The 13,737-nt window shown below is 56.4% G+C and overlaps 1 protein-coding gene and 1 non-coding gene across 2 annotated transcripts; both read right to left on the bottom strand.

Annotated features, from left to right (window-relative positions):
- Positions 1-3,670: 3,670 nt before the first annotated feature.
- Positions 3,671-13,206, bottom strand: EEF2 (eukaryotic translation elongation factor 2). Its single transcript, XM_003914670.3, has 15 exons — positions 13,078-13,206; positions 11,800-12,014; positions 10,749-10,930; positions 10,446-10,657; positions 9,891-10,069; positions 9,575-9,680; positions 8,975-9,088; positions 8,482-8,620; positions 8,162-8,357; positions 7,453-7,711; positions 6,920-7,027; positions 5,402-5,755; positions 5,011-5,193; positions 4,798-4,930; positions 3,671-4,344 (listed from the first exon to the last, which is right to left on the bottom strand). The coding sequence occupies exons 1-15, from the start codon at positions 13,078-13,080 to the stop codon at positions 4,151-4,153; spliced, it is 2,577 nt and encodes an 858-aa protein (XP_003914719.1). The 5' UTR covers positions 13,081-13,206; the 3' UTR covers positions 3,671-4,150.
- Positions 10,155-10,220, bottom strand: LOC116271779. The gene has a single exon (XR_004180529.1). It is a non-coding gene; the product is annotated as a small nucleolar RNA SNORD37 (small nucleolar RNA).
- Positions 13,207-13,737: the final 531 nt, after the last annotated feature.

The following is a 13,737-nucleotide window of genomic DNA, read 5'->3' as shown; positions in this document are numbered from 1 at the left end:
GACGCTGGTCAGCGGACGGAAAAAAGGCCGAATTCTGGCCCCTTGATCGCCCCGCCCGCCTCTCCTCTGACCCTGGTGCTGAAGCTAGAGAAGTGAAGCTGAAGCCCTGCATCCCGCTTCTTGCCTTCCCAGAGCACCGGATGCGCGAATGGATGGTTCACCTGTGGCTGAGCGCGCATGGCAGCTCCTGGAGTGGACCCCGGGAATGCTTGAGGCCCTATGTGGCGGTTTCCTCCTCTGAAAACTGTTACCCACATTCTAAATACTTAAAATGCAAATGAGGCCAATCCGGGGTTGTCATTCACAGGGCTCCTGTTCGTCTCAAAATAGAGGATAACAGGCCGCGCCGTGGCTCACGCCTGTAATCCCAGCACTTTCCAGCACTTTGGGAGGCCGAGAGAGGCGGATCACGAGGTCAGGAGATCGAGACCATCTTGGCTAATACGGTGAAACCCCGTCTCTACTAAAAATACAAAAAAATATTAGCCAGGCGTGGTGGCGGGCGCCTGTAGTCCCAGCTACTTGGGAGGCTGAGGCAGGAGAATGGCGTGAACCCGGGAGGCGGAGCTTGCAGTGAGCCGAGATCGAGCCACTGCACTCCAGCCTGGGCGACACAGCGCGAGACTCCGTCTCAAAAAAAAAAAAAAGAGGATAACAGCAAGCATTGTATTGAGACTTAGTATGTGCCAACTGACAACACTGGGAGGTAACAATTTTTTGAGACAGAGTGTCACTCTGTCACCCAGGCAAGAGTGCAGTGGAGGTATCCGGCTCACTGCAACCTCCACCGCCCGCGTTCAAACGATTCCCATGCCTCAGCCTCCCAAGTAGCTGGGATTACAGGTGCCCATCACCAAGCCCGGCTAGTTATCCTATTCTTAGTAGAGACGGGCTTTCACCATGTCACCCAGGCTGGTCTCTCCTGAGCTCAAGCAAACCTTGATCTCTGTGATCCGCCCGCCTCGGTCTCCCAAAATGCTGGGATTACAGGTGTGAGCCACAAGCCGGCCTTTACATTTTTTATTCACGTTTTCAACATATAATGGGTTGGTCAGGTGTGGTGGCTCGCACCCATAATCCCACTTTGAGAAGTCGAGGCCAGTGGATCACGAGGTCAGATGGAGATCATCCTGGCTAACATGGTGAAACCGTCTCCACTAAAAAATACAAAAATTAGCCAGGTGTGGTGGCGAGCACCTGTAGTCCCAGCTACTCGGGAGGCTGAGGCTGGAGAATGGCATGAACCCGGGAGGCGGAGCTTGAAGTGAGCTGACATCGTGCCACTGCACTCCAGCCTGCGCAACAAAGACTCTATCTCAAAAAAAATTTTTTTTAAAGTTCAGCTTCCACATACCACCTTAACTTTTGTACTATTAAAAAAGAACAGAGGCTGGGCGTGGTAGCTCACACCTGTAATCCCAGCACTTCGGGAGGCTGAGGCAGGAGGATCATGAGGTCAGATCGAGACCATCCTGGCTAACACAGTGAAACCCCGTCTCTACTAAAAATACAAAAAATTAGCCAGGTGTGGTGGCGGGCACCTGTAGTCCCAACTACTCGGGAGGCTGAGGCAGGAGAATGGCGTGAACCCGGGAGGCGGAGCTTGCAGTGAGCTGAGACCACACCACTACACTCCATACTGGGCGACCAGTGAGACTCCATATCAAAAATAAAAATAAAGAATAGGCCAAGCGCAATAGCTCACGCCTGTAATCCCAGTACTTTGGGAAGCTGAGGTGGGTAGATCACGACGTCAGGAGATCGAGACCATCCTGGCTAACATGGTGAAACCCTGTCTCTACTAAAAACTACAACAAAAATTAGCCGGGTGTGGTGGTGTGCACCTGTAGTCCCAGCTACTCAGGAGGCTGAGGCAGGAGAATGGCGTGAATCCAAGAGGCAGAGCTTGTAGTGAGCAGAGATCGCACCACTGCACTCCAGCCTGGGGGACAGAGCGAAACTCCGTCTCAAAAAAAAAAAAAAAAAAACCAGAACAGGACCCGGTATGGTGGCTCACACCTATAACCCCAGCACTTCGGGAGGCTGAGGCCGCTGCTCTCTTGCAGTCGAGTTTGAGACCATCCTGGCCAACAGTGAAACCCCATCTCAACTAAAAATACAAAAATTAGCCAGACATGGCAACAAGGCACCTGTAATTCCAGCTACTCGGGAGGCTGAAGCCCAAGAATTACTTGAACCCTTGAACCCGGAGGTGAAGGCTATAGCAAGCAGAGATGATGCCACTGCAGTTCAGCCTGGGCGACAGAGCGAGACTCACTCTCAAAACACAGTAATCCAAGCCGCCTACAATTTCCCTGACTGCTGGGAAACATAGTTCAGTTACAGCCCAAATTCAACAGCCAAGCCAAACCTCAGGCATACCTACATGTGGGCAAAGCCTCAGCTGAGGCTTGGCCTTGGCAGTGCAGGGCCAGAGTGCCCCCCGCTTTGCCAGGAACCCCACAGTGCTACTTCACAGTCCCCACCTGCCTTCCTGAGGACACAGAAACACGCAGAAAATGATCATGTTAACCTTCTTACCAGCATTGACAAGATTAGGCCTCCTCACATCTTTGGCACCATTTAGAGAACAAATGAGGTGTGGTGGCTCACACCTGAGATCCCAGCACTTTGGGAGGCTGAGGCAGGAGGACTGCTTGAGTCCAGGAGGGAGACCAGCCTGGGCAACATGCCACAGTGGCTCACACCTGTAATTCCCAGCACTTTGGGAGGCCGAGGCAGGCAGATCACTTGAGGTCAGGAGTTCAAGACCAATCAGGCCACAGCAAAATTCTCAAATAAAAATTAGCTGGGCATGGTGGCACATGCCTGGAGTCCCAGTTACTTGGCAGTTTGAGGCAGGAGAGTCCAGGAGGTGGAGGATGCAGTGAGCTGATTGCACTACACCCATCTGGAAAACAGCAAGACTCTGCCTCTGAAACATTGTTTAAAAGGCCGGGCACAGTGGCTCACGCCTATAATTGGCCAAGGCCTGTAAAAGGCCAAGGCAGGCAGATCACAAGATCAAGAGATCGAGACCATTCTGGACAACGTGGTGAAACCCCCGTCCCTACTAAAAACACAAAAATTAGCTGGGCGTAGTGGTACACGCCTGTAATCCCAGCTACTCAGGAGCCCGAGGCAGGAGAACTGCTTGAACCCAGGAGGTGTAGGTTGCAGTAAGCAGATGGTAACATTCCACTCCAGCCTAGGAAACAGAGACTCCATCTCACAAAGTTTCAAAGCAAGCAAATGGATTTCTAGCAAACTAGTCAGGACTGGGATGACCATAGAAAATCCTGATGGTGGATAGAACACGTGAGCTTGTTGTCAGCAATTCAGAGGGTTGCTGAAGTCTGCAAAGTTCAATCCGGTGCCCCTCACTCCACAGGGCCATCCAAATGCATTCAAAGTGACATCTTATAATTTAATTCTTTGCCATGCTAATTCCCTGAGCACTTCAAATGCTCAGCAGACCCATGCAGCTGGTAGCTGCTTCTCTGACACAGGGGTAGGGCATTCCAACCATTCCAGAATGTTCCACCTAACACACCGAGGGAGCCCCAAACTGCACCTAACTAGGGCCCGGGTCGCCTTCTAGGCTCTGGTGAGCCCGGTACTGGGCAGCCCTGCTCCCCTAGGAAGACATGGTGAAAAACGCAGAACGGAGTCACCACCATATCAAATTTATTATTCCAATGGCACTAGTACAGCTGGAGGTGCTCATGGTGACACCGCACAGGACTTCCTGCCTGCTAGAAATCATCTACCCGCTTGTTCCTTTCCCCTTTCCGGGGCAAAAGCCACTACGGGCCATTTACCCAAATAAACCTCTTAATGCGTTTGTTAAAATTTGTTTGGACATCTGAGTTTCCCTCTGAAGAAATGGAAAAAGTGTTGGGTGTCCCATCCCACCTCCCCCTCCCCGACCAGCCCAGTAAAAGTCCCTGCTAAGAGGGCGTGTCTGCTGCCTCTGGACTCTGGAAATAAATATCGAAAGAAACGGCATCAAGTGTTAAGGTTGAGTGATGGCACGCAGCGGGCCCCGGAAACCTCTCAGGGGAGCGTCGCTGTGTCGGGACAGTCTCCAGGACATGGTGCTGTGGATGCTGCGAGTCCCCAGGGCAGCAGGTGCTGCAGGAAGGGCCGCCTACAATTTGTCCAGGAAGTTGTCCAGGGCCGGGATGCCTTCCTTCAGGCCCTTGCGTTTGCGGGTCTCAGCCACCACCTGGCTGGGGCGGCTGCTGTTGTCAAAGGGGTCTCCGGGCAAGATCTGCCAGTGGTCGAACACACACTGGGGGAAGGCCTGGCCGCCCGTGTTGGACCTCAGGTCAGCGGTGAAGCCTGCAGAGGGAAGCGAAAGGCTCACTGGGCTGCCAGGAAGGTGGCAGGACGGAGGAAAGTCCTGTCGGGAGCTCAGGCTAGTTCCTCAGCCCAAGTCACCCTGCAGACCAGACACTCGGCCTGCTGCCCAGCACTCCACCAAGGGCCTGCTCAAAGGCCTCAGTCCCTGCTCGTTCGGGATGACTCTGTGCTATAGCTCAGCTACTCTACTGGCCCGAGGCCTAAGCCTTCAGAGCTCCAGGCCCAGAGCCCTTCTCACACTGGGAATAGGAGAGTCCCTCCCCTGTGAATTCAGTGATTTGGGGTCACAAGCAGTCAGAAGCTGGGCCACCTGCTAAGTCCATCACCTGCTCCCATCAGGACACCTCCTTTAACACCCTGCTAAACTTACTGGGCTTCTGGCCCCCAAACTAACCTGTCGGGCTCTGCAGGCCACGCTGGGTAAACACTCACCAAAGGACTCGTTGACAGGCAAGTAGGCCTTGACGACAAACATGGGGGTGCCGGCCACTTGGGACTCCTCAAACACGTGGCCCCGCTTCCTGTTCAAAACTCCGTAGATGCCACCGACCACTTGCTCTGGACACTACCAGAAGGGAAAGAGAAGCTGTCAGCGGCTGCTGGGCAGGACGGTGGCAGGGTCAGCGGCAGGCAGGCAGACCTCACCTGGATCTCCACAAGGTAGATGGGCTCCATGAGGCGCGGCTGGGCGGTCAGCACGCTGGCGTAGAGGCAGCGCCGCGCTGTGGGGATGATCTGGCCGCCCCCGCGGTGGATGGCGTCAGCATGCAGAGTCACGTCGTGGACGTCGAAGCGCACACCCCGCATGTTCTCCTCACACAGCGCACCCTGAGGGAGGGGGAGAGCTGCTGTCAAGGGCCGAATGCATCTCGGCTGCTTGCCTTCCACCTGCCAAGTCCTGCAGGTCTCCACCAGGGGGACCTGGGGCCTTGCCCGCCTTGGCCCCATTAGGGTCCCTGACTCAGCAGGCAGGATCATAAGGTCCCTCTAGAGCCTGGAAATGGGTGTGGTCTGCATGTGCTGAGCTGTGTCTCACCTCCTTGGTGGCCCACTGGAAGCCGGCCACCACACTGTCCTTGATCTCGTTGAGGTACTGCACGCCCTTGGTGATGTCGGTGAGGATGTTGGGGCCGGTGCCGTCGGGCCCAAAGCACCAGATCTTGCGGGCCTCGGCCACGTCCCACTCGTACTTCTCGGCCAGGTAGCGTGCCCGCTGCTTGAGCTCCTGGCGGGCAGACACCTCGCCTTTATCGATGTCCTCGGCCAGGCCATCAGGGAAGGGCCGCGCCTTCATGTACAGTCGGTTGTGCTTGTTGGGGGACTTGGAGAGGCAGAGCACGTTTGACTCTTCACTGACTGTCTCGCGGTACGAGACGACCGGGTCAGATTTCTGCAGAAAGACGAGGAAGGTCACACACTTGCCTGTCGGAAGAAGGGACCTTACACGCAGAGGCATCCTTAAACGCTTTTCCCAGTAAGGCAGACCTAATACAGTCTGGCAGAGCCACATCAATTAGAACCAAGTGGAATCAGCATTGCACCACCAAGGACATCTCACTCCCCGCAAGGACAAGCAGCAGGGGCTCCACTGAGCTCTCCAGCACAGAAACCACAGGCTTGCAGCATTTTAAGCATTAACAGGAAAGAAACAAGGTCTGGAGCAGGCCTGGCCCGATCCCACCGGAGCATCTGTGTTTGTGGACAAACAACAGCAAGATGAGCTGTCTCTGAGTTAACTCAAAAAATAGCCCTGGAGGCTGGGCACGGTGGCTCACACTTGTACTCCCAGCACTTTGGGAGGCCAAGGCGGGTGGAACAAGAGATCAGGAAATCAAGATCATCCTGGCTAATGCGGTGAAACCCAGTCTCTACTAAAAATACAAAAAATTTGCCAGGCATGGTGGGCACCTGTAGTCCCAGCTACTTGGGAGGCTGAGGCAGGAGAATCACTTGAACCCGGGAGGCAGAGCTTGCAGTGAGCTGAGATAGCGCCACTGCACTCCAGCCTGGACAACAGAGCGAAACTTTGTCTCAAAAAAAAGAAAAAAAAAATAGCCCGAGTCAGGCACAATGGTTCACACCTGTAATCCCAGCACTTTGGGAGGCCAAGGTGGGGGAATCACGAGGTCAGGAGATTGAGACCATCCTGGATAACACAGTGAAACCCCGTCTCTACTAAAAATACAAAAAAAAAAATTAACCAGGCGTGGTAGCACGCGCCGCCTATAGTCCCAGTGACTCAGAAAGCTAAGTGAGGCAGGAGAGTGGCGTGAACCCAGGAGGTGGAGGTTCCAGTGAGCTGAGATCACGCCACTGCACTCCAGCCTGGATGACACATCGAGATTCTACCTCCAAAACAAAACAAACACAAAACAGCCCCACATGTCTGGAGAAGACCCTAAAGAGGAGACTTGAGAAACCTAAAATGCTGAGATCAAGGCCAAGATCGAGTCTAGGCGCCTGAACGGAGCCCACTTGGGCTCAGCTTTAAAACAGAGGGCAGGAGTCGGTGCCTGGGGAGGGGCATGGGGACGGCTGGTCACTGGCGCCTCACCTTGATGGGGATGCAGGCATGGTCCTCCTCCAGGTCCTTCAGGCAGATCTCCAGGTGCAGCTCACCGGCGCCCGCGATGATGTGCTCTCCCGACTCCTCGATGATGCACTGAAAGGGACGCGAGTTAGCACCAAAGGGGCAGTGGGCTTGGAACAGGTGGGACACCAGGCTACCAGCTTCCATTTAGCTAGGGAGAAGCTGGACCCCACCAGGACAAGATTTCAGGGGAAGGTGCCAGGAGCCTGGGACCAGCACAAACTCCTGAAGAAATGTTAGGCCCACAAGCTACGGTGAACATGCGCAGGGCAGCCTAGGAGAGGGTGGGGGCCGCCTGGGCGGGAGTCCCCGTTTACACAACTTCCATCTTGGAGGTGTGAGCCCCACGGAAGCAGGGGTTTTTCCCGCAGCTGGGAACCCCTCCTTTCATGACATGTCACCCCAATCTGACAACCACAGCAACCCACACAGCCACAGCTGAGGCCACAAGCCGCCCCCCACAGTGACTGCTCCCAGCAGGTACACTCCGCGCCCACCTGCACCATGGGGTCGGACTTGGCCAGCCGCTTCAGCCCCTCCACCAGCTTGGGTAGGTCAGCCGGGTTCTTGGCCTCCACGGCCACTCTGACAACAGGGCTGACGCTGAACTTCATCACCCGCATGTTGTGTGCATGCTCGAAGGTGGTGATGGTGCCTGTCTTCACCAGGAACTGGTCCACACCCACCAGGCCCACAATGTTCCCACAAGGCACGTCCTCAATGGGCTCCACATAGCGGCCCATCATCAAGATTGTTCTGGAGAAAGCAAAAGGTGGCAGCAAGCCGCAGGGATGATTCTGCTGGATCCTAGGCTAGGGCAGGTCCCTCCCAGGGTTGGCAGCCCTCCTGCCTGGTCCCAGGGCAGGCTGGGGGCTTCCGCAAGTCCCTGACTGCTGTGTGGGGGCTGCCAGGAAACATACCCTCTTCGGAGTCACTGCCCTCCCCCTGGGTATGGGTCAAGACTGTCACCACCCACCTGGAGCCCAGGGATACAGATGAGCGGGGATCTGCTGCGCCCTGGGACTTGTGGCTTCTCCAGGAACACCCTCACTGGATTCTCAGGATAAAAGCTGTGGCTGGCACTAATATCACCCTACACTCCCTCTACGCTCCTCACTTCTAGCTCCTGACCGAGGCGCCAAAGACCTGGAGCAGGGCAGGGCCCACAGCAGTGCCGAGGGGCCTGGCCATCACCCAGTGGCTCACCTCTGGATTGGCTTCAGGTAGAGGTCCTCCTTCTTCCCGGGGGTGTAGTTGGGCCCCATAATCCTGACCTTCAGGCCGGTGGAGACCAGGCCCGAGAAGACCCGTCCAAAGGCGTAGAACCGACCTTTGTCAGAGGTTGGCACCATTTTGGAAATATACATCATAAGGGGGCCTTTGGGGTCACAGCTTTTAATGCCTGGGGGACAGAGAAAACCCGCAAGCTTTATTCCAGTGCAGCTCAGCCTTCTGGAACCCTGCAACCCGCAACCTCAGGAAGTCCTCCAGCTGCAACTCTGGACCCGACCACCAGGACCACGTACCCATGGCAGCCTCGTCGTCCGGGGGCCCCTCGTACAGGAGCTCGCAGCGGTACTTTTGGGCCGTCACAGGGGAGGGCAGATGGATGGTGATCATCTGCAACAAGGCGTCTCCGGCAGGCAGCCAGCGGCGCATCACAGCCTGCAGAGGCGGAGGGTGGCGCATCAGACACCTGGGGAGCCCAGGAAGGCCCTATACACCCTTCCTCTCTTGAAGCCAAGGAAGCCAAAGTCACGAGTCATGTTCTCCAAAGCACGGCCCCTTTTGGAAGGCGGCAAAGGCCGCGCACACTCCTGCCAAGGCCCTTGTCCACACCTGTCCCAGATGGGGCTAGCTGCTAGGATGTGTCTCCAGCAACACCTGAAGACTAAATCGAGAGGGACGGCAGCTGTCCCTGCACAGCTGCGGACCTCAGCCCCCAGGGCCTGGGCTGTCAAAGCATCCAGAAGCCGCAGCCTGCATTCCCCCCACCCGCGGGCTGGGCCCAGGCCGCACCTTCAGCAGGGGTTTGCCTTCTTTGTCCTTGTCCTCACTGTCCAGTTTGATGTCCAGTTTCTCTATCAGTTTTGCTGTCTCCTCTTTCTTGAAATTCATGATGGCATCAAACACCTAAATTCACCACGAGGAGACAGGAAAGCCCATTTGGGAACGGCAGGAGGAAGCCTGGCGCTTCCTGCTCGGGAGACTAATGTCAGCGCAGGGGGACGAAATGCGGAGCAGGAGCAGGCCTGGCCTGCCTACCAGGGGCCCAGCCGAGCGAATGGGGAGCTGGAGAAAGCCTCGAGATAAGAGCAGAGAAAAAGCCCACTCTGACTCATAGACAAGAGCACGAGTTCTGACTTACAAGCACTGAATGGCCACCTGTAGCCAAAACCGCAAGTTACCCAAACCCCTCCTTGCAAGGGAGGTCCCAAGGCTCTGGCTGTGTAGTCCAGGCCTTAAGAGAAGAACCCTGACTCCACCCCAGTTAGGAGCTGCGCCTCCTCCCACCTTGCACCTGCCCCACAGGGAGATGGGCCCAATCAGCTGACAAGCAACCAGCCAGAACCAGCAGGACCAGGGGCCAATAGGCCCGGCGCAGCCCTCACTCCTCACCTTGAAGATGGGGTCCAGGATCAACTGGCAGAAGGTGCGTGGCAGCTTCTTCCCATCGGGGCTGGTGGCTGACTTGCTGAACTTGCCGTTGGCTGGGTCAAAGTACCTGGCAGGGAGACACAAAGCCAAATCAAGTTAGGGCCTCCAAGGCATGCGGCGGGGGGGGCGGGGGGATCACCAAGGGGACGTGCTTGGGCCAGACTCTCTGGGGTGACTGGTGGGCTTGAGCCGTGCTGTGAATATGGCACCACAACCCTGGGCGCTGCCACTCCCCCCAGGTGTCAGGAACCCCCCAACCATACCCCGCAGGGCTCACCTGTCACCCCACAGCTTCTTCATCATGTCCTCCACTTTTTTGGCCCGCTCGGCAGGCCCCAACTGGCCCTCCCCTTTGGCAGCAAACTTGGCCACGTACATCTCCGCAAACTGCTTCAGGGTGAAGGCCCACCCATGGAGACCAGACCCGAAGCCCACGGTACCGAGGACAGGATCGATCTGGAAGTATGAGAAATGGGAAGCGACTGTGAGGAGGGCCCCTGGGCAGAGCCTGCAGTTGCGGACTGGGTGCCTCAGGCATGGGCCTCAGACGCTGGATTTCTTCAGTAGACATCAGGTCAAAGTGAAGAAATGATCAGTCATCACGAACAACGGGGCCGGCCCCTCCACCACCTACGACACCGTTCCTTGCGCTCTTCCAGCTGCCCAAAGATCAAGGGCTGGGTCAAGGTTGAGAACATTCCAGCCCCCTTCTCTGTCACCCCAACATTCCTGGTAAAACACACCTCCAGTCCCCTCAGCTCAACTCCGCTCCCCACCAGCTCCTGTGGTGCCCACTGCGGCGGGCACACCACCCAGCCAGGGAGGGCCGTACCATGATGTTGCCCATGGGGCCGCTCTCGCCCTCGCCGTAGGTGGAGATGATGACATTCACGTTCTCCACAATGCGCTGGAAGGTCTGGTAGAGCTCCTCGGGCTCCAGCTGCAGCTCCAGCAGGGCACGGTCCATCTTGTTCATCATCAGCACAGGCTTGATGCGCTCCGCAATGGCCTGCCGCAGCACTGTCTCCGTCTGCACACACACGCCTAGAGATGCAGGGCACGGGGCGGTGCTGTCATCCTCAAACAGGGAATGCCCCAGGTTCTAGGCCCTGCCTCAGGGGGACCCGCTGCTTACCTGACACGCAGTCCACCACAACCAATGCACCATCAGTGACTCGGAGGGCAGCGGTCACCTCCGAGGAGAAGTCGACGTGCCCGGGGGAGTCGATGAGGTTAATAAGGAAGCCGGCGCCGTCCTTGCTCTGCTTGATGAAGTTCAAGTCATTCTCCGAGAGCTCGTAGAAGAGGGAGATGGCACTGATGGAGGGAGGGATCCATCAGGGGGACAGGATGCACACACCTGGCCCAGGGAGGCTGGGATGCTGTCAGAAGCCAGGCTGCTCCTCCCTCCATGACTCATCCCTTGAGAGGCTCCCACAAGACCCAACCCACCCTTGTCCTTTGCCTCCACAATACTCTGTCCGAGCCAAGCCCCCCACGACAGGGAACTCCTGGTACCAGTCCCACAGCCAGCTACTCAGAGCCCTCCTGACCAGACACTCTGCCCCACCGACTTGGTCCCCCCAAGACTCATCACACCTGACTCAAAGTAGCAATGAAAAGACCCAGCAGGACAGCAAAAGCCTTCAGAGACTCTGACCCCTCCCTCCTCACTTCTGCCCCTGCTCCAGTGGAAATGAAGAGCTTTAGCCAGAGACCCTCACTATGGTGCCAACCCAGGACAAAAGGCATTTAGGATCACTGTGCTCTGCGCTCACGTTTTAGACTCTCACCCCACTCACATCAGGGGCCAGAAACTGTCACGGAATGAACGCCATCCAGTGCAACACAAGAGCTTCCCGCATCCTGAGTGCCAGGAACACCCCCCCTTCCAGGTGTGACAGCAAAATCCCTCCAGATATTGTAGGAGTGGCAGCAAGTCCCCCAGAGAAAGGGAACCACTGAGTGAAGCCCCTCCTCAAGAAAATCTTCCAACTCGCAGTACCCCCAATCCCTGTGACTCTTGATCCCGTCTCGCTGGACTGAACCTCACTCATTCTCCCATGAATTAAGAAACCAGGAGAAAGAGACGTTGCCTAGTCTCTCCCCGCCCACCCTGGCCCAGTGGCCTCCAGCTGCCAGGCCAGCACCTCCCTGCCTGGGTACAGAGGGCACGGGGAGCTCACGTTGACTTGATGGTGATGCAACGCTCCTGCTCATCCTTCCGGGTGTCAGTGAAGCGTGTCTCCCCGGCCCGGGCCGAGGCGATGATGCCCGCCTTGCACACCAGGGAGTCTGTCAGCGTGGACTTGCCGTGGTCCACGTGGGCGATGACAGACATGTTTCGGATGTTGGCCTTCTTGTCCATGATGGCTCGGATCTGGTCTACCGTGAAGTTCACCTGGGCAAGAGGGGGAGGCTCAGACCAGCTCGAGATTTCCAGGAACACGGCTTGGCATGGAGCGTTCGGTCCAAACGAACCAGCATGCCCAAGGCCAGGAGGGGACTGGTGTTGGGGTACCCGAAGCCCACCCAATCCTGCCAGCCTAACACGCCTTGAGAACTACCCCACAATCTCCAAGGATCCACTGTCAACAGATGTCATCCAGAACGGACAACCCAGAAATAAAAGCGCTCAGAAATAAAACTCAGTGGCAACAGATTTCCTTGATACCAAATACAAACACTAACTTAGTATTAAACACTAAATACAAATACCAAATACAAAAACTAAAGAGTTATTAGAGGCCAAACACGTAAGGGATGAACCTTCTCCCAAAGCCCCTTCCACGTTGTCATCGGGCCACCCAGGCTTCCCCGACCAAAAACTTTCACAATAAAATGCAAGGTCACCCCTCGGCAAGAGGGATCACACAAGGCCACCCACCCCAGGAGATAATGGGGAGCCGGAACGGCCCTAACAGCCACAAGCCTACACCTCGTGTTTCAAAACGAGTCTTTGCACATTTCGGAGTCACAAGGACAAGCGCCTAGGGCCGACAGTTAACAGCATCAGGAGAAGATATTTGGGAGGAAAAGGGGAACCTTTAAAGTGTCGCTTTGCTTGTTCTGCCATTTCCCTGCCGCCCCTAGTCCCCCGGCAGAAAATCGATCTCAAACTCGCGGCCCGCGAGTTACATAAGGCGCCTCCCCGTCTCCCCGCTTCCACCGCGGTGCCCGCCATTACAACGCCTGCCACATCATCATACCCCACCCCCATCCTCCCTAACACCCCGGCTCCAGCCAGGTCTGGGCAAGGTTACGACGCCCCCGGAAGCGAAGAAGGGGCTCCGTGAACAGTGCGGCGCACAGACATGGCGGCGACCGCTGCCCCAGCCCCGGCTCCTCCGGCTCTGCCGCCGCTACGTCTCCTCCCGGCACGGGCGGCCCCAGCGTCTAGGCAGCGTCGGCCCCGCGGAGGTCCCGCCGCCGTTCCGGGACACCAGCGAGGCAGGGTTACTCACCATGGTGGCGGATGGCGGTGGATTCTCCCAGGTAGAACCGAATGAAGCGAGTCGCGCCGAGGATGGCGACGACGACGGCGGAAGAGAACGCTGACGTCAACACTCAGCACTTTATAGGCAGACGCCGGTTGGGCGGGTCATGTGACTGCGCTGCGGAGGCGGGGCGAAGCGACGCCGCGCAAGCGCACGGAGGCGTTCCCGCACAACTCCCCCGTTAACCCGTTCGGCGCTAGCGAGGCTGCTTTAGGATACAGTCTGGGCGTCTCGGGGATGGTGGTCGCCCTCGGTGTGCAGTGTTCAGGTGCACAAAGAGCGCCGTTTTAGCTGAGAATAAGAACCATAGCAACGATATTAGCTTACAAAATGTCCAGCACTTCTATTAAAGCCACATTACAAGGTGAATAGAGTCTGTGAATTTTACCCAAGTCAATTTCCCGGTTTGGGCGTTGTTATGTAAGCCCATATCCCTGGGAGAAGCAGAGGGGAAAAGGACACTCGCGACCACTATACTGTTTTTCAACTCCTTACCTGCAATTATTTCAAAATAAAAAGATTTATAAGAAGCAGGCATCGGAATCACTGATCCCACAAATGCATACTGAGCATCTATGCACCAGGCATTGTTAGAGGTTTTGTAGATACAGAAGTGGACAAAACACC

Source organism: Papio anubis, chromosome 20 (assembly GCF_008728515.1).
Source record: "Papio anubis isolate 15944 chromosome 20, Panubis1.0, whole genome shotgun sequence".
In the NCBI taxonomy this organism is placed as follows: domain Eukaryota; kingdom Metazoa; phylum Chordata; class Mammalia; order Primates; family Cercopithecidae; genus Papio; species Papio anubis.
Note: the sequence above shows the minus strand (reverse complement) of the source record. Positions and strands in the feature narration are given on the sequence as shown.